This window comes from Diospyros lotus, chromosome 2, assembly GCF_014633365.1.
Source record: "Diospyros lotus cultivar Yz01 chromosome 2, ASM1463336v1, whole genome shotgun sequence".
In the NCBI taxonomy this organism is placed as follows: domain Eukaryota; kingdom Viridiplantae; phylum Streptophyta; class Magnoliopsida; order Ericales; family Ebenaceae; genus Diospyros; species Diospyros lotus.
The window spans coordinates 46,425,281-46,448,664 of NC_068339.1; the positions used below are offsets into that span (position 1 = coordinate 46,425,281).

The window sequence follows — 23,384 nt, forward strand, 5'->3', positions numbered from 1 at the left end:
CTGAGTTTTTCTAGAAGTACCACTATTTACTGACTAAGTTCTCAATGTAACAGGAAGGTGAAAATTGTGCTCATCGTTAGGGAAGTTCGTATGCCCCTTATATCTTTTGTTTCTATTTGAAGACTGGGTGACTTCTTGTTGCTGCCCGTTTGCGCGTCCAGTGGAATGCATGTACTGCCACATGCACAATAAAGTAGTAGTTCGGAAATTGTGATGTTTTTTAACGATGTAGAAAGGAAAAATGAATTAATTTAAAAATTTATTGGAAATCTACTGCCGCCTTTGTAGTATTATAGGTTCTTTATCTTGTTAAGCTTATAGTCTGTATGGCTTAGATGCCATTTAGACGAGAGAGAGAGAGAGAGATTGAAATCAGCATCAATACTTGATCTTGAGAATTTAATTTATCATTCACTATTATTAACTTAAACCCCATTGACAAAGTACTGTGAATCTGAGTTTTGAGTACATAACATTTGAACTTAGTGAACAGATAAATTTTTATATAAATGTAGTTTAAATATGTTAAGATAGTGTTTGTTAATTAAAATATAGAATGAAAAAAAATGAGATAAAAAATATTTTGAATAAAAATATTTTTTAATATATTTGTTAAATTTATTTAAAAATAAATTATGTAATTTTTATGTAAGATTTTTTAAATAAATTTATTTTTTTATTTAAATATAAATTATTTTAAATCTTATAAATACATAATTTTAATATAAATTTAAAAGAAACAATTTCCTTCTGGTCATTTTTAAATATTCAAAAGAAAAATTCTATTCGCAGTCACATTTTTAATCTTCACAACCATATTTTAATGTACCTAAAATACTCTTTTTTAAAAATTCATTTTACCCTCACAGTCACTTTCTCCCTCAGCCAGTCATACGCAACCACCCATCTATTCATATTCATAACGAAAACAATGCAACAAAAAAAAACACACCAAATTCGATACTAAAACGAAAAGATAGATAAAAATATAATAGTAGAACACATATATACACAAACACATATATATATTGAAAATCATGTATGCACTCAATACACAAACATATATATACACACACATACATACATATATATATATATGCAGAGGAAGCGACGGCCATAGGAGCAGCCATGGCCGTCGGAGGTGCACACCGAACCCCAGCGTTCGAGGCGCACTGAAGGCCCCGAACCCTAGAGTTCGGGGGGATTTGGCTCCCCCGAACTCTGGGGTTCGGGGCACACTTCCGGCGGCCATGGCTGCCCTTATGGCCGTCGCTTACTCTGTATATATAAATATAGGTTCGGGGCACATTGAAGGCCCCGAACCATAGAGTTCGGGGGGATTTGGCTCCCCCGAACGCTGGGATTCGGGGCGCACCGCTGGCGGCTATGGCTGCCCTCATGGTCGCCGTTTACTCTGTATATATATGTGTGTGTATGTATTAACTATAAAATTATCAATTACTTATAAATCATACAGTGACCTCTTCACTCAATAAAATCTCATTAACATATCTAATTAAAAGTTTAGAATAACTTATTAAATAAATATTAGACCATCAAAAGAGAAAGAAGAAGGAAAATTAAAATACAAATACACAAGTTCAAAAAAATGTCATTATCCATTTGAATTACTTGCCACAGCAAAGTGATAAATTTGTCTCTCTAACAATTATAAGCATGACATGCAATATAGATTTAATAAATTTTTATCAATAAATATAAATATTAACTTTAAAATTATCAATTATTTATATACTTACATCTTATCTCACAAACATATCTAATTAAAAGTTCGAGAATAACTTATCAAATAAATATTAGACTCTCAATTATTTTTAATCTTAATAATAATAATACTTTTAATCTTATTATTATCATAATATATATATATATTCTATACATATTGCACCTACGTGCAACATTGTATAATATTACAATGTGTAATATTATATATTCTATACATATTGTATAATATTATAATATGTAATATTATATATATATATATTATAAATTGAGAGCCTCCCAACTCCAGCACCTCCAAACTTTAAGGTTAAGAGGTAATATATATTATGTATAATATTATAATGTGTAATATATATATATATATTATGATATAGGTGCAATATATATAATATATGTGTAATATTGCAATGTGTAATATATCATATTATATATAAAGTGAAAATTGAGAGGCTCTGAACTCCAGAGTTCGAAGGCAGCCAACGCTTTCGAACCCTGGAGTTCGGAAGCACGGGTCGTCCTCCCTCTCCACGGTTCGGAGGCTCCCAACGCCTCCGAACTTTAGGGTTCAGCCAACGCTTCCAAACCCTGGAGTTCGGAAGCATAAGTCATCTCCGAACTCCACAGTTTGGAGGCTCCCAGCGCCTTCGAACTCCACGGTGGGAGGCTCTCAGCACCTCCGAGCCCTGGAGTTCGAAGGCGATGTTGCCTTCGGGTTCCGTAGCGGTGATCGATTCGAACGCAGGGTTCGGAGGCCGCTGGAGCTGGCGCCACCACCGCCTCCTAACCAAGGCAGCCACCGCCTTCGCCTTTCAAACCGCCTTGCTGGGAGGTGCACTGTAATGCCCCGTTTTTCGAGCGCGTTATAACTCAGGACAATTCTGGGATAAATTTTTTTTTTTCTCATACTACTAAAACTAAGACTAAACCATATCATTGCTCTTATACATCCCAAAATTTCCATTCATTTATCTCCAAGGAGAATTATCATAAACATTAAATGTGGAAATTAGAATCGAACCTAACATCATAACATTAATCATAAATCAACTCTTACATCACGAGAACATAAATTTCTCAACATGACTTAATACATAACATAAGTTCTCAACTAACATTAACCCTAAATAGGGTTCTACATCATCATTTCTCAAAATGTTCAGAATTCAAAGTAGCAAAACTTAAATACATGAGCAACATAACATACGTTCAACTGATCATACAACTCATCATGCACTTTGCTAAGTGCCATTACATGCCTCATTCATCCTCATTTCTACTACTATCTTCATCTGGAACGTTTGAATATTCTAAGGGTAAAGTCCAAGTTAGATGATGAATCATCTAAGTAAGGATACAAAACATTTAATGTTCATGTATGCAATGCACATAACATCATAACTCTCATTTTAGGTCGACTGCACCTCAAGATTACCTGCCATTTTTTTAGTCTTCCTGCTAGACCGAGGTGTATGGGTGCACTCTTGGCAAAGTAATGGAATCAGTACCTAATCTCAAACCTATGCAACGTATGACCGTGAATCTCATTATACTCATATGCATATTTCATAAATCAAACATGTAAATGCAATCTACATAACATACTCACATCAAGTCATGACAACATGATAAGATCATAACACTTAGTCTAGTTGGGAAATACCACTTACCTTGCAAAAAGACAATTTTGCCCCTAACATAATCTTGTCTCAAAATTCGCGTCGGACTTCCAATCATACTCAATTATGAACCTTGGCGTACCCTTCCCGCGGAGCGATTTGGTATTCTTCAATATTGCGATGAAACCTCGATTTGCATATCCAATAACGCTTTTTGCCACAAATTTTCACACAAACTACTAAACCCAGTTTATAGGATTTTTTAGAAATTTTTTGGTATTTTTCTCTCTATATATTTTTTTCTTTTTTTTTTTCAATCTCTCTCTCACTCTCAAATCTTTCTTTCTTACAATATTTCTCCTTCTAATCTAAGTCCTCAAACCTTTCAAGTTTTCTCTATTTATAGAAGATTGAGTTAAGTTTAGCATAATTGTAGTGACCCACTATCTTTAATTATTTTATCACATTTCTTAATTATTTTTCACTAAATCTCACTAAAAATCTTTAATTATTTATTCACACCTTACTTTGTCTCCCACATTTCTCAATTATTTCACTAATCATCTTTAATTATTTTGTCATCTTTCTTAATTATTTTCCACTAAATCTTACTCATAATCTTTAATTATTTGTCCACACCCTACTTTATCTCCAACATTTCTCAATTATTTCACTCATTATCTTTGATTATTTGTCAACACCTTAATTTGTCTCCAACATTTCTCAATTATTTCACCCATCATCTTTAATTATTTGTCATCTTTCTTAATTATTTTTCACTAAATCTCACTCATAATCTTTAATTATTTATCCACACCCTACTTTGTCTCCAATATTTCTCAATTATTTCACCTACTATATTTAATTATTTTGTCACCTTAATTATTTTTCACTAAATTTTCTTCTAAATAGATTATTCTTTTATTTAATTCATTAATTTTAAATCTACTTTCTTAGCCTACTAATTAGCCCATTTACTTAGGCTTTTATTTTTTTTAACTTACCCACTAACTCTAAACCCATTTACTTAGTCTTTATTTTTCCAATTTAACCCACTAACTCTAAGCCCATTTACTTAGTCTTTATTTTTTCAACTTAGCCCAATAACTCTAAACCCATTAATTTTTTTTTTCAATTATAATCTCTAATTGATGTTAAAAATATTTTAAATACAAAATTAATTATTATTATTCTCAAAATGCTAAGATATTACATGCACTCTCCGTCTCCAACCTCTAAGTTCAATCCAACCGCAAAATGTACAAATTACCTGTAATTTCTTAGTGAGATGAGGTAGACCAGTCGTACAACAGAGACGCAATGGCTATAGAGAAGGCGATGGCTAGTGGGGGTTGCAGAGAAGCAAAGGTTGTAGAAAAAAAGACGGCGATGAGTGGTTGTAGAAAAGGTGACGTGCGGGCAATGTATGAGATGTATGGGATATATGAGGGTAATTTTGGAATGTAAGTGGCTGCAAAAAGTAATAATAATGGCTGTGAAGAGTAATTATTAAATTTATTTTAATTATAGCTACAAAGAGTAAAAACATAGTTGCGAATAGAATTTCCCTCTAATAATGAGCCAAGTGGGCCGGTCTCTATAGATAACCCAGCATGGCACAGGCCCACTCGGCAAGGTCTGTTTGTTTAATTCTGGAATCAAAATTAAATTTTCAGAAGGATAACCAAAAGAAACGACCCTAGAAGTTGTCTAAGTTGGACTGAGCGTAGGCCTAGAAATAGAAGCTGCTGGATGGCCAAATCCAGATGAAACCAATTCACGAGCCTTTTAATGATCCAGGACTTCTTGCCATGGTTGCTGCAGTACTTGCAGGACAAGTCCCCAAGCCTAGGATCTGAAACTAGTCCTAAAAATTGTTCAGTAATCACAGAACATAACTTCAATAAGGAACTGGTAATCAAAAGACTACCCTGCTGTTAATGAGGTTCAAAAAACGAAACCAAAAAAAAATAAAAAATGTAAATGCTTTACAAGACAAAACTCCAGAAAGGAACTGACTAATAGAACATGCTTATTAACGAAAATATTTACACGATGGTTACAACTTCCAAACTAGCTGTCTCTTGTTACCTTCTCCTCACTCAATGATCCAAAGATAAATGCTGCAAATTTACATGAAAGATCTCAACAATTCTTGTTTAGAAGAATCAGTCTTTCATGCTAACGCTGGTTTCTTTCTCTTTCTTTCTTTCTTTCTTTCTTTCTTTTTTTCTTTTCTTTTTGTTTTCTTTTTTCTATCTTCGGTGTGCTGCAAATATGGTATTTTTGAGAAAACCGCATCCTTCGGATGGGTAGATTTAGTGAAATGGTGGTCGCCGAAATAAGTAAATTTGATATAGAACCTGAGTAGAACTTCAACGGCAAAACATCTCCCCATGGTTGACCCAGTGCACGAAGCTATCAGAGAATTCGGCAAGGTCGGAACCCTGCGCAGCAGAACAATATTAAGATCGGTTCTAGTATGTTTCCTCTCAAGAGTATAGGAAAGGCATGCCAACATGAATTAAGTAAACAGAAAGAGAGAAAAATGGACTCTTCAATACAGTAAAGGCAACAAGCAAACTACAGTAAATTCACCTAGTCATGATAGCGTTATTAATAGTAAGATTCAATAGATTACTCACCTTCATACCGGATCCAGACTCACTTGCAGACGCAGTGGATTCTATGTTACTTCCAGTTACAAGACTATCCAATGAACCACTGGCGACAGGTGAGCTCATGATGAGTGCAGATCTGCAGTCAGTACATCAGGGTCCAAAAGTCAGAACACGGAGATGACTTTGTTCCTAGAAAACTTGCAACTTAAAATTAACCAAGAAAGGGCATCCTTGATGCATAAGACTTTGCAAGAGTAGGGGAACCGTCGTCTTTGTAAGTAGTCTTATTCTTACTTTGCAAAGATGCTGTTTCCATGACCACCTCTATCAGTCACAAAGAGTAACCTTATCATTGCTACTACAGCTTGCCATCTATCTTAAAATTAAACGAAATTAGAAAAAAAATAATAATGCAATATCACTGTCCCACAAATTCTTTAAGATCAAACAAATTTTGATTCCAGTTCAAGCACTAATAAGAGATGCAAGAAGAAATTCTTTGGATCTTTTCTGGGCAAGGCAGACACATCTGTTTTCTATCATTAAAGGGTAGAATAGCGTACAACTTTTTTCATATATAGAGTAAATCATTCCTTGGCTTCAGTTTAATTTTCTGTGTCTGGCTACCATTGTGCCACCTTCGCTTTTTTTTTTTTTTTTTATAGTTTTATGAATCATTATGTTTTCTTTTCTAAAGTACGCTTGAAATAGCCAATTGATGCTTTCATAACGTATGATACAAATGGTTAGTACCCACATTGATATACACATCTGATGACAACCACTGCAAACAAAGGAAGACAACAAGGTGAGTACCCTATTTAGTGTAATTTATCTGAAAGGAGTATTATTTCTTACTGAAGATACACAATTATAGAATGTTAAGGTGCAGAGTTGATGGCTGATGGGGGGTCATGCCAATGGGGTGTCAGTACTGATATTTGATACGATCTAAGGCAGGTAATGAAGCCAATAGCAGTCATAGGAAAGAAGAGGGTGACAGCCAAGTGGTGCCAGAGATGAGAGCAATTAGAAAATTGAAACTTTTCTTCTAAAAAATATTTCAATAACCATTCTTGCAATCTTTAAAATCACCTTTCATATGCATCTTCTTCACATGAATTTCCAGATGAAGATACCCACTCCACATCTAAAAAGTTGGAGCAGTCGCATGAACCCTGGCGTTTGTCAAAACAAGTACAATCGCTTAATAGACTTCGGTCCAGCTGCATATCTGGGAAAAGCTGCCTAGAAGACATTGAGGGGGTATACCTATGCAAGAGTCAGGACATCCAATAAGAGGTTGCTGCAAATATTAAAACCGTATAATTCTATAATATGAGATTTAGCTGCCTCCTAATGCTTGAGCCAAGTGCATCATTCAAAGGATTTCTTTAGTAATTTCATAGGAAAATGAAGACAGGAAACAAAGATTAACTTCTTTAAAAAAGATAAAATAATGTGTGATAACAATTCATGGAACATGAAGAGACTGTTAGGAGGTATGTATCTACTCAACATATATTTGTGTGTATGTATGTTAACTAGTCAAAATGAAACGTCATTCTTATCTAATTACAGTATCACTTAACAGATAGATAGGTATGAGTCAGAATGACAAATCTCTTATGCTTAACGAAACAAAGGGCATATGTCCAAGTGGAGTAATGGGTAATCCATGTGAAGCACATAATTCCATCATGTTACGAGCTTTTAAGGTGGTAGTGTTTTAAAACCCAGACTGAACTGGCCAAATTTAACCTCTTGAACTGCTAATCAGTCCAAAATAAACCTATAAACCTGTTTTTGCAAGGAAATCAGTCTCAAATTGAACCCGGTGGCCTCCTTTTAGAAAGTTACCAGTTCTGTGGAATCGGCCGGTTATTAACAAGTATGAAATGGGGACTAAACTTTGCCATTTAGTCTCCAGAATTTACTCATACTTTTACTTATTTGTTTTTCTGAACACAGATCAGTCGAAGAGAGAATACCAGGGAGAAAGGGAATCACTTTTGGCCAGCAAAAATATGAGGAGCTTTCGGTTTCCAGAATTTTCTTCCAATAAACACTCTGGTTGCTGCCGCCTACCACACCTTCCATGGTGATCCCAACCTCCAATATTTCTTGGTTTCCCCAGCTTCCAGCAAAGAACTGTCTGCTACAAGATCAAACCCACAGTTTCCCTGACCAAATGAGATGGAACCCACGATTGCAAAGAGATCCCAACAGAGGAACTCCCTCTTTTGTCTCTTCCTTTATCCCAAGCCTTGGCTTCTTCCTCCACTGTTTTTCCCTTTTCATGTGCGATTTGTGTGGCTATTGTGCCATTTTTGTTTGAAAACACTGGGCAGTATTTGGTTCCTTTGCAATTTTTGTGATTTTTTTTTTTTTGTGTGTGTGATTGGCATTTGTTTTGAATTTGCACTTTCTGAACTTGCATGTTTCCTATTGCATTAAATTATAGTTATTTTATCAATTAAATTATTAAATATGTTTAATTATTACATCATGGTTCAGTTCCAGTTCAATTTTGGTTGAATCACCCTGTTGAACTCAACAGTCTGGATTTCAAAACATTGCAAGGTAGATAAGATTTTGTATCACATGAACATCATTTGACGCATAAAGAGGGACCTTAATTTCCCAGAAGAGGCAAACAATTTTTCATGCAAAATTTTGGTAGAAACATGTACTCCATAAAAGACGAAAATGATACAACCTTCAACTTCAAAATTTGATTACAAATGAAGGGTTCATTTTGTATTTGGATCAAGTCATCATATTTCAAAAAAGAGACTAAATTGTCAAGCAAAATGTTACTCCTTATTCATTTATCATGCCAATATATATACATGGATCTAGGTGCATTACAGGACTTGTACCGCAAAGTATAATAATTTAGGATCATGCTACATGTACACCATTTTTGTACATCTTGGGCTACACAAGGGGTATTATGACCAAAATACCCTGCGCCTCTCCATGAGCCTCACGCGCCTCTATGCGCCTCATGAGGGGTTTTTTGTCATAATACCCCATTTTGTAGCCCAAGGTGTACAAAATGGGTGTACCAATAGCATTTTCCAATAATTTAATGTACCAAATAAAATAAAAGTAGAATAAAACCTAATAAACTAATACAAATATTTAGAAAAATATAGAAAACTAAAAATATTCTAACACTCCCCTCCTCAAGCTGGGGAATATAGGCTAACCATCCCTAGCTTGCTAATAAGTTTCTGGAATATTTGACTAGATATCCCTTTGGTCAAGTAATTAGCCAACTAGTTTGCAGAAGAAATATGTGGTACGCAAATCAACCCACTATCTAACTTTTCTCTAATAAAGTGCCGATCAACCTTCACATGCTTGGTATGATGATGTTGAACCAGATTGTGGGCAATACTAATATATCTGATTTGTTATCACAATATAACTTCATAGAGCCGTCCCACCTAATCCTGAGATCATCAAGTATGATTTTGAGCCAAAGTAACTCACAAATTCCAAGTAGGGTTGCAATTGAGCCGAGCGGCGAGCGGCTCAGCTCGACTCGACAAACCTGAGTTCAGGCTCGAGCTCAAGTAAAGCCTAAAAGCTTGACTCGTCAATTCGGTTGATGAGCTGAGCTCGAGCTCACCACCACTAAAAGAGGAGGTTGTGTGGCGACAGCAACAAAAGGAGAGGTGTGCAGCAGAGGAGATGGAGGATGCAACGACGATCAGTAGTGAGAGGTGAGGCAGTAGCGAGAGGGTCAGCAACGGCGAGAGAAAGGTGGTGAAGGGAAGAGGAACAAGAAAATAAAGACTGCTAGAACAGAAGGGTAACAGGCGGGGAAGGGAAGGAAAAAAGAGAGGAAAGCGGGTTTCTTGGGGAGAGAGACCCACCAAATTTAATAAATAATATAATGATAAAATGTATATATATGTATATATGCCAAATAATATATTTATAAAATATATATCTAATATATTATACATACATATATTATCTATCCATAAAATAATATATTTATAAAATTATGAATAAATCTATTAATGTATTTATAAATGAGCCTATTTTCACAAGCTAATCGCAAACTTTTAATCAAGTTTGCTTGTGAGCCTCTAATCAAGCCAGCTCGTGAGCTAACAAACTGAGCTTTATTGAGCTCAAGCTCGACTTGTTTACAAATCATGTTTCAAAATTAAGCTCAATCTCGGCTCGTTTATTTTAACGAACGAATTCAAACGATCTTTTATCGAGCTAAACATCGAGCTGCTCACGAATGGCTCGGCTCATTTGCAACCCTAATTCTAAGCGCCATTGACCTAAATTCCACCTCAACACTTGATCTGGCCGCAACAGATTGCTTCTTGCTTCTCCATGTAACCAGATTCCCTCCAACAAAGGTACAATAACCAAATGTCGATTGTCTATCTGTAACGGAACCAGCATAGTCAGCGTCAATGCATGCTTCTAGAGTTATATTGGAGCTCTTTTTGAATAAAATTCCTCTGCCCGTATGTGTTTTCAAATATTAGAGAACACGATACACTACTCAAAGGTGAGTCTTCTTAGGGTTTTGCATAAACTGGCTCACAATGCTAATAGTATAAGCAATGTTAGGTCAGATGTGTGATAAGTAGATCAATTTCCCAACAAGTCTTTAATACATTCCCTAATCAATAGGCTCATCACCAATGGCATCACCAAGCTTGTGATCAACCTCAATTGGAATGTCAACTGGCTTGCACCCTGTCAAACCAGTCACAATAAGGTCAAGAATATATTTTTGTTGTGATATGAAAATTCCATCCTTAGACTGTGCTGTCTCAATTCATAAGAAGTATTTTAGTTTTCCCAAGTCCTTAATTTCAAATTCTTTTACTAAGCACTCCCTCAAGTTTTTTTCTTCCTTTTCATCATTACCAGTAACTATTGTATCGTCCACATAGACAAAATGGAAAGTCACACCCCCTGATCCTGTGTGTTTCACAAACAATGTATGATCCCCTTGGCTCTACCTGTATCCCATTGACAACATTGCTTTTGAGAATCTACCAAACAAAGCCCGGGGAGATTGCTTTAATCCATAGGCTACCTTTTTAAGTCTACATACCTTCCCTTTTGCACAATAATCGTAACTCGGTGGACAAACCATGTAGATTTCTTCTTCAAGGTCCCCATATAAGAAGGCATTCTTTATGTCAAATTGGAACAAGTTCCAATCCAAGTTTGCCGCCAATGATAATAAGACTCGTACAATATTCAACTTGGCTACAAGGCCAGATGTACCATGGTAGTCAACACCATATGTCTATGTATAGCCTTTTGCGACAAGCCGGGCCTTATACCTTTCCAATGATCCTTTTACCTTATACTTAACAAAGAACGCCCACTTGCGGTCAACCCGTTTCTTTCCTTTAGGTAAATAACCACCTCCCATGTCATGTTCTTTTCCAAGGCTTCCATTTCCACATTTATGGCATGCTGTCATATCTCACTTTCTAGTGCCTCAAACAGGGTTTGTGGAATCTTAATCGAGACAAGATGGGAAAGGAAACTCTTGTGAGAAGGGGACATTCAATCAAAGGACACAAAGTGAGATAAAGGATGTTGAGTGTATTTCCTACAGAACTAGACGACTAATGAGATCCAATCTCTTCCCTGGGCTGGTGCACTTCTTTTGATACTGACACATTTGCTTGCCCTTTCCGTTGTCCACCAAATCTCTGATCAATCCCCTGTGGCTTGCCATGAAGCTTGTAACATTCATCTTTAACTTGTCCCTTCTTCTTGCAGTAATCACATACCAGATTGGATTTATTTGGTCATCTCTTATCAGGCTTCTTACTTGTTGGAGGAGAATCATTAAGCTTAGTTGTGGGAGTACCCTTGGTACCCTGTATGGCCAGTGCAGAACCCTCTAGCCCTCAATCCATAAGCATCACATTGTGCTCGCTTTCCTCAGCCCTAACAATAGCAATTGTCTCATTTAACGATGGTAACTCCTCCTTTCCAAATATCTGCACTTGAACTTGATCAAATTCTGACCTGAGACCAGCCAAAAAATCATAGATACGGTCTTTTTCAATATATTGATGAAATATTGCAGCATCCTCTTTGTCCCTCATAGGAAGAGAATGATAGTGGTCCATTTCCTGCCAGAAATTTTTCAGTGAATTGGTATACTCTGTAACATACAGATTACCTTGTTTAGCAGCCATTAGTTTAACCTTAATTTCATAGATCTGAGCATAATCATTTTTCTTGGAATAAATCTGCTAGATGGTATCCCAATTTTTTTTTGTAGTAGACAGGAACATACATGTGTCACTAATCTCTGGCTCCATGGCATTCCAAAGCAATGCCATAACCATTGAGTCACGCTCATCCCGTGCAGTAAACAGTGGATCCCCAGATTGTGGTCCAGTACCTAGCAAGTGACTGGGCAGTCCTTTTCCCTGGTTCATCCATAAGCACGGAATTACAGGGACTGACGGCATTGAAAGATGAAGGGTCAGCCATGGTGTTCTAGGGTTTAAGGTCAGCCTTGGTTCGGAAGCTGCAGTAGGAGACGACAGCCCACAAAACCCAAGCAGTGACAGACTGTCAGGGGAAGCCACTCCCGGCAGAGTCCAAGGAGACAACCACGGTGACACCTGGCAACAGTCAAGATTGAGGCAGAGGAAACGATGAACAGGAAGACGAACAAGACTGATACAGGAAGACGAAACGGTGACTGAGGAGACAACCGGCAACAAACGACAACCGAGGAGACGAAACGGCGACTGAGGACCGAGGAGACAAACGGCAACCGACGCGCCAACCAACCGGTGACGAGGCACAGAAGTTGAACCGTGAACTAGAAACCCAAAAGGCGACGCCGGAGGACAACGAGGACGGGAAGACCACAGGACGCACCACACAAAGATGGCACACCGACTGGCTGGAACAAGAATCGACACCGGCAATGACAGACCGGCTGACAATGAAAACCAGCGTGACTCGTCACCAAGGGAGGCGGGACTCCAGTGATGGCTATAACCAACCGGCGGAGAAAAACCAGCGAGGAGAACCCGGAGACCCCTAGGATTGGAGCTCTGATACCATGTCAAGCAAAATTTTACTCCTTGTTCATTTATCATGCCAATATATATACATATGGATCTAGATGCATTACAAGACTTGTACCACAAAATATAATAATTTAGATGTACCAAATAAAATAAAAGTAGAATAAAACCTAATAAGCTAATACAAATATCTAGAAAAATACAGGAAATTCAAAATATTCTAACATAAATGGTGATCAAAATTCTATTCTCCTTTTCATAAATGTCATGTTTTACAGTATCAAATTCACACTCATATCATCTAGGCAGATCATCTGATGACTTCTGATCACTCAGTAAGCTACAAACATTAGGTACAGCCAAGCTTCTGAATTTATCAACTTTTCGTTATCTTGCCAATGATTCTTAAAAGAATGAGATAAACCATTTTGATTGTCTAGCACAGTATAATGGTCCTTGACGGAATATCCTGGAATTGGGAAGACTGTATCTTACCAGTCTCCTACTTTATTTTTCGAAGAGTTTTGCAAATCAGATTGTTTAATTGTCAATTATATAAGTTTCGGTAGGCCAAAGAATGTAAAGCACCAATTGCAATAGTTGAGAATCAAAGTTAAATAATAAAGGAGCTCATCAAGGTGACAGATTATGAAATGTTATGTAAGCTCACCTGGAATAAGATAGTTCATTATCACAAATTGAAATTTCTGGTGTCGACTCTGAAAGGCCCTTATTACCAGCTTTTGCATTACCAGGTGCAGACTGGTTGTCATATTCATCAAGTCCAACATCAGTGGCATCAATAGGCAAGTTACTTTCACAAAGGATGTTGCCTTCTGATCGGGATCGCTTAAAAGATAACCTACACATACAGAAAGTATAGACTTATGACCGTTTCAGAAGAAACCTCATTCTTTCATATAATTGTTTAAGATATCACATCAGTGTATCCAAGAAGCAAATACAAATTTCTAACTAAGGAAAAAAATGATAAGAATTGTTTTCCTACTTAGCTTCAACCAGGCACATATAGAGTGGTCAATATTAATATCTCAAAATCATACATTAATTGATGGTTAAATTAAAAATGGTTTCTGGCGAGTAAAACAGTTAAACCTCAGATCTTTTCCATGTCTCCAGCTGTGATTGAAGTTTAAAACAAGTACTCTTACAGAAGAAAGGAAGAAAGGGGTGTGTTTGTGCGTGTCCCCTCGAGTGCACAAGCACGTGTGTGTGTGTGTGAGAGAGAGAGAGAGAGAGAGCGAGAGAGAGAGAGAGAGAGATTTAATGGGGAATTGAATATCAACATGACTACAGAATTCTTTAACAAACAATATCATAATCATCATTAAGGCAAATATATTTACTATTTAACAAACAATAAAAATAGGAAATATATTTGAATTTCCCTTCTATAATTTCCATATATTTATTGTTAATTGATTATTATTAGTGTTAATATTGTTATGATCCATACATCAATAGCATAATCATAAAATCTTTGCACTGCTTCAGTATCACAGAATGACCACACCAGAAAATGCTATTCGATACCTTGCATTTTCATCCGCAAGATCTGAACCATGCTTCCTAATATTGTAATGCTGATCTGAGTCCAACTCCCAAAGGGCTGGTTTACCCTGTTGTGGCTGGAAATGCCCCAGGAACCTGCTCAAACATCAAGGAAAATGCAGAGTGGGGATTAAGAACACAATTAAGACAATGCCAAATACTTGATCGTAGAACAGGGATTATGCTCTACCATAAAGGCAGTTTGTCAGTTTGCCAGTTTCTAACATAATCCTTTATTTTGTCCTTGTACAAATATTAATTCCTTAAACAGGAAAGAGTAGAAAAAAATGGGAATTCAAGTAAAAGGGCAAACCTAGTGAACAAGGGTTCCTTCCATCCAAAGGTAAGCAGAGGGTCTCTACTTTGCAAAAAAAGGTTGTTTCCATAGTTCAAACTTGTTACCTTCTAATCACAAACAGCCAACCCTAGCATTGCTACTAAGGCTCCCCCTCAGAATTGGGAATTCAAATAAAATGAAATAATACAATAAAACACTAATTCTGAAATAATACAATAAAACGCTAATTCAATGCATCCTTGTGGCCTATTCACCAAGCAACCTCCAAAGTCCTGATCTTTGCAACAGAACCAGGCAAGGGAAAGGGGAGTACTCTTGACTTACACATTGATGGCATCTTGCTTTTCTGCATCCATGTAAGCATTATTGTAGTAACGCTGTAGAGTTCTGAAAAACTCCTGGGACTGAGTTGCTGCTATCCACTGACCTCTTCTCTGTGAGAATATCTGCTTAGCATTAAAAATGTAAAAGAATTATGGAGAGTGCTACTGATTTAAACAACAGTGCAAGAAGAAAGAAACATAATAGAGCCTGGAATCACTCTGAATTGTCATGCATGTGTGTATCCTGAGTGTGCCATGCTACAGATGTGGTAAAAAAAAGGACATGTTGTGAATTTGTAAACCCTATTCGGGGTCTTGAAGTGAGCTGCTTACCCACTTCATGATGCATGACATAATTGAAGAAGGAAAGTTATTCAGAGTGTTATAATTGAGAATTAGCATATTGTTTGATGAAAATTAGTAGCTGGACTGGAATAATTAAAACAGAAAGGAATCCAGGTTCAAACCATGTTCAAATTTCTTTTGTTTTTATTTTTATGTTTGTCCTCTATAAAGGTATAATGATTTCATAAGGGTTTTTCTGCAGCCAAAAACTGTCCAAAACTTCAAAGTAGTTGTATAGTTTCTGTGCTCATTTCTTAATCTTAAAAGGGGATATTGTATAGTTTCTGTGCTCATTTCTTAATCTTTAAAGGGGATAACAAGAACAAAAATCTTTGGAAACAAACTACAACTTCATGTCATTGGGCCCTACGTCAGTTATGTATGTGTAAAGCAATATATATTACCTTTTCACCATATGGGTCTTTCAGCAAAATGTTACCAGAACCTTATAATGATTTATATTAGCATAAAATAACTACCTTCAATGAGTATAAAATAATTTGAAGTATTTAAGATTTTCACTATTAAAGTTAAAATACAAGCTCAGTATTCCAAGATGTGCACACAATGAACTGAGACAAAGGACCTAAGGCTGTACGGCACAAAATATAGAATAAACCACTCTATTGCAATTTCTGATATAATTCATCACATGACTTTTAGAGCAGAAATAACTTGGAACAGTGGCAGAGTGGCTCAGTTCCTGGAATGCAAATGTTTCTGAACATAACTCTTTCTCCCTGAAGCATCCATGTAGTTCATTTCAGGAAGCATAAATATCACCAAATGCTATTGTTTAGAAAGATTACCTTGTTGTGTGCTGCTGATCCACCATATTGTAGGGCAAGTGTGTCACCCATTGTCTCATAAACCCTCATCAAATCATTAGCCAAAGGTGAATCCATATCAATATTTGGGTCCTCTATAAATCCTAAAGCATGCAGCTGATGGCCGAGAGCAACTAATCCATAAGCATATTGAGCAACATTTGTGCGATCTAAACAGTCTATGCAATTGGTTCTAAGGACCCCTTTCTGAAACATTGGGGGTTTGACAAAGTGATGTCCACCCTCATTAATGCCATTATTATTATCTCTTGTTTCCGCATTGGCTTCCTTTTTAGTATCGGAAAGGTTTGGTCCAGGGGGATCACCATTATCACTGTTCCTGCATCAAATTACTCGAAAGTGTTAATAAGCAATATCTGCAAGCAAATTAGTAAACATGCAGCATGGAGAGAGACTGTCAACAAATGAAGATCTCAATGGCATTTGATAAAATTGGAACATGATGCAGCTCATCCTGGAAAACAACTCTCACCAATGAAAACAATCATAACATCTGAATTGTGGAACAATCATCTCATTTTGGTTTTTGTTCCTTTTCTTCTTCCCTTCTTAGAAGTTATGACTTACAATCAACCAAGTAGAACCAAGTTTTAGTATCAAGAAGTATCCTGTGAACCAACATGGCTCTGGAGCATTCATGCTTTATCTTCTAACAAACTAATAACTGAACAAGCTATTATTGGCACACAACTTGCCCAGTTCAAGGGCAAGCAATGCAAAAACCTAATAGAATGGACAATATGGCCAGTCAAATAAAACTCAATCTGCAATTAAGATGCCAAATTTAAACTCAAGCTTACATGGCCAATAGAAATTATCACTAAGGGCAGTATCATCTGTGCTCTTTTCTTATCTGATATAATCCTCCCTTTCTTTCCATAACTAATGGTGGTCACTTGTCATTGCTAATGATAAATAATCGACATTTGTTTAGTTGGAAATTGTTGCATAAAGAACCAATAATAATATAGGTCTAAATATAACACTACATTTGTATTATTCAGTATTGCATAGCATCATTAGCACACACCAAATTATGCTAGGCTTGCAACAGGCCACAGTATGTATGCAATCTTATCCAGTTGTCATATTTCAAGCAAAGAGCAAACCAAGATCTAGAGTTTTCTCTTTCAGTTGGTTCCAATTTACTTTAGTAACAACTAAGGTTAAGCCACACAGGCCAAGATCAAACCAACAAGCAGGCTACAGAAAAGTAGCAAAAGATGATACTGTGCCATAAACAAAACTGTCTTCATGTTGAACTTACTCTAAGCATGACAAATTTGGCAACCCCTTTGTCTCTGAAGTTGGTGCTACTTGACAATAAAAGAAGCTTGTTAAGTTCAATGCATATGCTGCCACTTTGCGTAAAAGCAACAATACGTCTGTAGATTTTCTGGAAATACAATCAGATCACACTCATATCAATGATGTTTTTCAGGCAAGTGTCAAAAATTGAACAAAAGGAGAAGCTGATGTACCTTTTTGAATATTTGTTTAAATCCCAGTGAAGAAACTTCAAGCGATTCTCCTCAGCTAAATCTTTATTAATGAAAGCAATAGCATTGGCAAACTCCGCACGCAGAATAGATTCTCGAGGCTTCTTCTCATAAGTCTTTTAATCACAAAACATTACAACAGAGTAAAAGAAGATTGAAGAATCAGAATATAGACTTGTTAACTTTCTGATGAGTGAAGAACATAAAACATATTAAGAATCATGAAAATCTTGTAGGTTGTCCGGCTGTTATCACACAGGGGCTAACCTTTAACAAATTCAATACAATAATTGGATTTCCATATCGCTTGACAAGGTTCTCAAAGTGAAGCCTAGTAGCTTGGTACTTATGGTCCTTCTTTGACACTGGAAACATAAAAAGTTATTAGCAAAACATCATTGAACACTATCATGTTAAATATAACTTTTCAGTATGATAAATCATACATGTGATGTCTGGTTTAATATTCAATCTTGATGATTCCTGTGACCAGAAAAGGGGTATTGAACCCCGGTTCTGCACAACAGAACTTATTTGCATATGGCATTCTTCAGGAACATCCTCAAACACAATCTGTTCTGTTTCAACATCATTAGCTACTCGACCCTTCTCATTTACCCCTCGTTTCAAATATCTAGATCAGGAAAATAACAGAAAAATAAAGAGTCAGCATGAGAAAATTTCTTTTAGATATACGAGCAACCATTACATGCAGTATGCAACCAACAGGTAATCCAATGGAACCTACAAGATGATGAACTTTCTGGTCTAACACCATTGACTGGAAAAGAAGCATGGATAACACTTGAAGAAAAGGCATTACAATCATGGCCTCACAGATGAACATGAAATTGTAACAACTAACATGATTCGCCATTCCTTGTTCCCCTTGAGTTGAACAAGAAGTGTGCTGGGAACTAAAATATGCAGCATTTATAGTGAAAAAGACTTTACATGCATTATATAAAGCAAAGTGTCACATGTCACATAAACAAGAGATGTAAGTAGTACAAATATTTTCAGACCTGGTACCAGCATAGTGACGCGATCTTCTGGCAATGAGGGTCAACTTGAACTCCCTACCAGAAATTGAAAGTTTGACCTGGTATTACAAAACATCAAAACAATGTCATTACACAATTTCGAAAGTTGAAGTCATAATTCAACTAAGAAACAAGAGACATTCAAATCATCATGAAAATTTTTTGATTACAGATTCACAAGCGCAAACAATATATCTGGACAACGTTATCCTTAAGATTATCTCGTTTCAATAAGTGGAAGACAAAGAGAGAAACAAAATAAAAAGAATGTATGATTAGCATTTTGTTAGAACCATCGTACAGATAGACTTAAACTTGGCCTGTTAAAACAATCAAATTAGCGACTTAATAAAAAGCATTCTTCTACATCACAAGAAGTCAAAAAGCAGGCACACTGCATAAGTTCTACTCTAGCAACTTAATTCATAGCAATCTCAATTCAGAAGAGACAAGAGTAAAGAACTAAATAAAATAAAAAAAAATCAAAGCAATCATAAAATATACCAACACCTGTTTAAAGAAGCCATATACCAACGCAACGGTCCAGAGAGTATTCTTGAGGTGATAGCGTACTCCACGAGTTAAGAACTCATTCCAGACAAACATTGTTTCATATGGTATTTGACCTATCTCATGCTTACATAAGTTCTTCTGAAGACTACGCATGACATGATAGGAGTAGCTAAAAAAGAAGTCCTTTGTAAGATCCACCGAGCATAGGAGCTTCTTGTATCTATGTCAGGAAAGAGAAGGCAAAGGAAAATCATTTGAGAACATATCCAGCAATGGTCAACAAGGAAACAAGAACCAAATAAAGCAACTACCTACTCATAATTTCAACCAGAAAAAGTATAAAGGAACTAACTTCACCCTGAAACCCAGATGATAACTTCTCTCATTTAATATGTTATATTTACATCACAGCAGCAATGGATTTTGCCCTACGCATTTACCAGGAATAAAGTAGAAACAGTCCTCTCTGAACAAAATTAACTAAAGAGGACATATATTAAGGCATTTAGCCATCACAAAAGATGAATGCAAATCCTGATTAACATAATATTACATTAAAGTGAACAAGCCTACTTTGTTGATACAACAGAATGGTGTAACCACAAGAATAGTATAGAGATTACATCCACTGCATGACATACTTGTTCATTATAAGAATATGACTTCCAAACTCATACAATCTTTGAAGAAATTCAATTGGAATAAAGATAAAACAATCACATTAGAAGACAATTTTCATCAAGATACAAATGTTAATATTTGAGTTCCAAATTTCTGATAGCATTGGTCTGCTTAGAAGAATCGGGAACATTTTGCATTTACATGCAGAATTGACAAAAGACCTGTTCTCATCCTTAGAATTATTCAAATTGGACCACACAGTAGAATTTGGAACTGGTATCATCCTGCTCTTGGCAATGGCATATACTGCATGACCACGGATTGTGCCAATCTTCCTTCTTTTTGTTATAAGCAGCATGTAATAAGGTCCCAAGAACTTTGTGAACCCTAAAAACAGATACAACAAAATGAGATATACTGTAAGCACAATAAAGCTCATTAAGGTAGAAGACCTTGCAGATGTGACATACCAACAATTCCATAACATGTTGAGATAAATTTAAGCCCACCAGTTGACTGGTTTCCTTCATGTATTCGTCTTAGTAAGTCACAGCATTCAGTTTCAGAATATGTTGTACAATCTTCAAGAATATTTAGTTCAGAGGGCTCTAATCTGTCAATCTTCAAGACTCTCCAGATGCTTCTGCTCTTATCCCGTCCAATCATATAAAAGTTCTGATACATGCAAGTGGAAGCATAAAATGTAAAAATATTGTGTACTTAACAAGAAAATCTCATAAGTTTTAAACTAAGAAAATGGGAACAAATGTAATCTGAATTACCTTCTAAATTAAATTATCACTGACAGTGGATGGGCTTATACAGAATAGTTGGAAACAATTTATAATGGAATGGAGAATACATCCACGTCTGATGCGCGCCCCCCCCCCCCCCCCCCCCCCCCAAGCATACTCCCCTGGCTTATACTAGTTCTCCAATGTCACAGAAAATCCCTCATTTCAGGAGCTCCGAGCTCCTTTTTCTTGTCAATTATTTGCAGCAAAGGAGATATGTGCAGCAAAATATATATATATATATATATATGAATGAAAGGAAAATATGATTTTGAAGAAAAAGAAAAATTCTGGGAATGGTTCTCAAAGAACATAACTTATTATTGGCAATATTTGCTACATGTAGTGTGTGTGTGTGTACGCAGAGAGAGAGAGAATGTAACCCTCAAGTCAGCATAACAAAAACAAGCAACTTCAAGAAATTAACTTTAGGAGTGAGGGCGTGATATTCTAAACGAATATTGAATTCAAAGTACAGCTGGCAAACCAAAAATTCGTGAATGCAAGGAGCAGGGAGATCACATTGAACACAGAACTCAAACTCGAAAAATAACTGTAGTTCCGATTTCTGAATCACTCCACTTAATTCATCATCGAGCGCAACTTAATTTTCTGAATTCAAAAGATTATTTTCTCCTTTCAATTAAGGAGTTTCAAGCCGCCGCAAATATTCGACACTATCAGCAGCAAACGGAAAACCTAATCTCAAAGTTGAAAAGTAGACGAACCAAAGAAGAAGAAAGCTTCTTCGGTAGAAAAACATAAAAACCGCCACATCCATCAACGAACAAGCCGCAGAAACAATGTGATTAAGGAATCCAATATAATCAAACCAACAAACGAAATAGAACAGTTGACAAACACCACAGGCGGTCGAGACCTACCGAGCGAGTCTCGTAGAGCCTGTATTTCTGCAAGTACGGATGATTTGGCTCGGCCACCTCTGCGATCCATCCATTTTGCTCCTTATCCGCCGACATGGTTCGAATCCCAAGCCTCAGGCCCGGGCAGTTATATCAAATGCACATACAAACACAGAGAAAGAGACAAGAGAGCAGATCGCCGGTCAGCTCAGAGCCTTCTGTTCGTTGCTTCAGATATACAGTTCTTTCTGCTAATTCGTGAAGTGCAGAAGAGCTAGAACGCCAATCCGAGCACGCAGAGTGCGCAACGAGATTGAAGCCTAGAAGCTCCAAAATCTCAATCCTTGCGCAAGCGAGATAGAGAGACCGAGACCTGGAGGCTCCGAGAAAACTCTGCAAACGAAGCTGCTCTGCGCTGTAGAGAGAGAAAGAGAGAGAGAGAGAGAGAGAGAGAGAGAGTGCTCCGGCGACCGCGTACACACACAATAAGAATATACGTGGGGAAAGCGTTAGTTTTAACTTTCAAGTTTAAGCAATCACAGAAGGTTCTAATTTTCAAGAGTCGCGTAAATTCAAACGAAGGCTGTTTTGATTTTTTGGTTATGATATGATATTAATTAATATAATAATTTTATTAAGTAATTAAATAATTTAAATATAATATACTTATTATTATTATTACCATATTTTAAATATCTAAATCTATACTTTTGTTCTTATAATTTTATAATTTGTTCATTCCAATTTTTTTGTTATTTTAATTATATTTTTAAATTATATTTTTTTAATAAAATTTATTCATGTACTTTAATATTTTTTTAGTTTAACAACTAAAATTTTTTATTATTTTAATTATATCCTTAATTTTGTATTTTTAAGTCAATTTAATATTATATTTTGAGGTAAATATAGCCTGACATTTACTCTATTCTATTATCTTATTTTATTTTTTCTTTACGTATAAAAATACAAGGATTACATTGAATTATTATATAAAAAAATCAAAATATATAGGTTAAATTGATTGGAGAATCAATTTCAATAGTATAATCAAAATAAAAAAAATTCATATTATTATATGAAAAAAATAAAATATAATAATTAAATTAATTTAAAAATTAAATTTATAAATATAATCAAAATAATAAAAATTAATACGATCACACGAGAATAAACTTAAAAGTTAAAAGGTAAAAATATGGGTTTGGTATAAATGGCCAAACCTAAGATAAATTATAAAATGAGAACAACGAGATTAAATGATAATAATTTTTTAAATTAAATTATTAAATTTATTTTGTTGACGTAATATTAGTAAGATAAAATAATGAAGCATGATTTTGGCGGGGGACACGTAATCCTCCATGGACTGAATCAACGAAAAATATTATATAAATTGAATATTATTAGTTAATTATAAATTGTTGGTTAATAATTAGTGTTGATCGGAGAGTGAAGCTAATGGAAACTATTTTTTAATTGTTTTATGGGTCAAAAGGAAATGCTAGGAATGTGGAACGAAATAGCAGCTAAGTTGGTCACAACCAAACGCGAATATACTTAAATGCCTTTCGTAGGTGACTTCCCTTACGCGTCTGTGCTCGTTTAAAAATGCTATTTAGTCGCT

The 23,384-nt window shown here is 35.8% G+C and overlaps 1 protein-coding gene across 2 annotated transcripts; it reads right to left on the bottom strand.

The window, feature by feature from the left end:
* Positions 1-5,365: 5,365 nt before the first annotated feature.
* On the bottom strand, positions 5,366-22,258 carry LOC127794559 (phosphoinositide phosphatase SAC2). 2 transcript variants are annotated; one of them, XM_052325741.1, is made up of 16 exons: positions 21,779-22,258; positions 20,571-20,775; positions 20,322-20,487; positions 19,477-19,699; positions 18,949-19,025; positions 18,370-18,557; positions 18,191-18,288; positions 17,906-18,039; positions 17,692-17,820; positions 16,386-16,737; positions 15,233-15,354; positions 14,593-14,706; positions 13,709-13,900; positions 7,076-7,252; positions 6,005-6,116; positions 5,366-5,806 (listed from the first exon to the last, which is right to left on the bottom strand). In XM_052325741.1, the coding sequence occupies exons 1-16, from the start codon at positions 21,872-21,874 to the stop codon at positions 5,735-5,737; spliced, it is 2,457 nt and encodes an 818-aa protein (XP_052181701.1). In that variant the 5' UTR covers positions 21,875-22,258; the 3' UTR covers positions 5,366-5,734. The 2 variants fall into 2 exon arrangements, with proteins under 2 accessions (XP_052181701.1, XP_052181700.1); XM_052325740.1 differs by having other exon boundaries at positions 16,386-16,743; positions 21,779-22,257.
* Between the last annotated feature and the right edge of the window lie 1,126 nt (positions 22,259-23,384).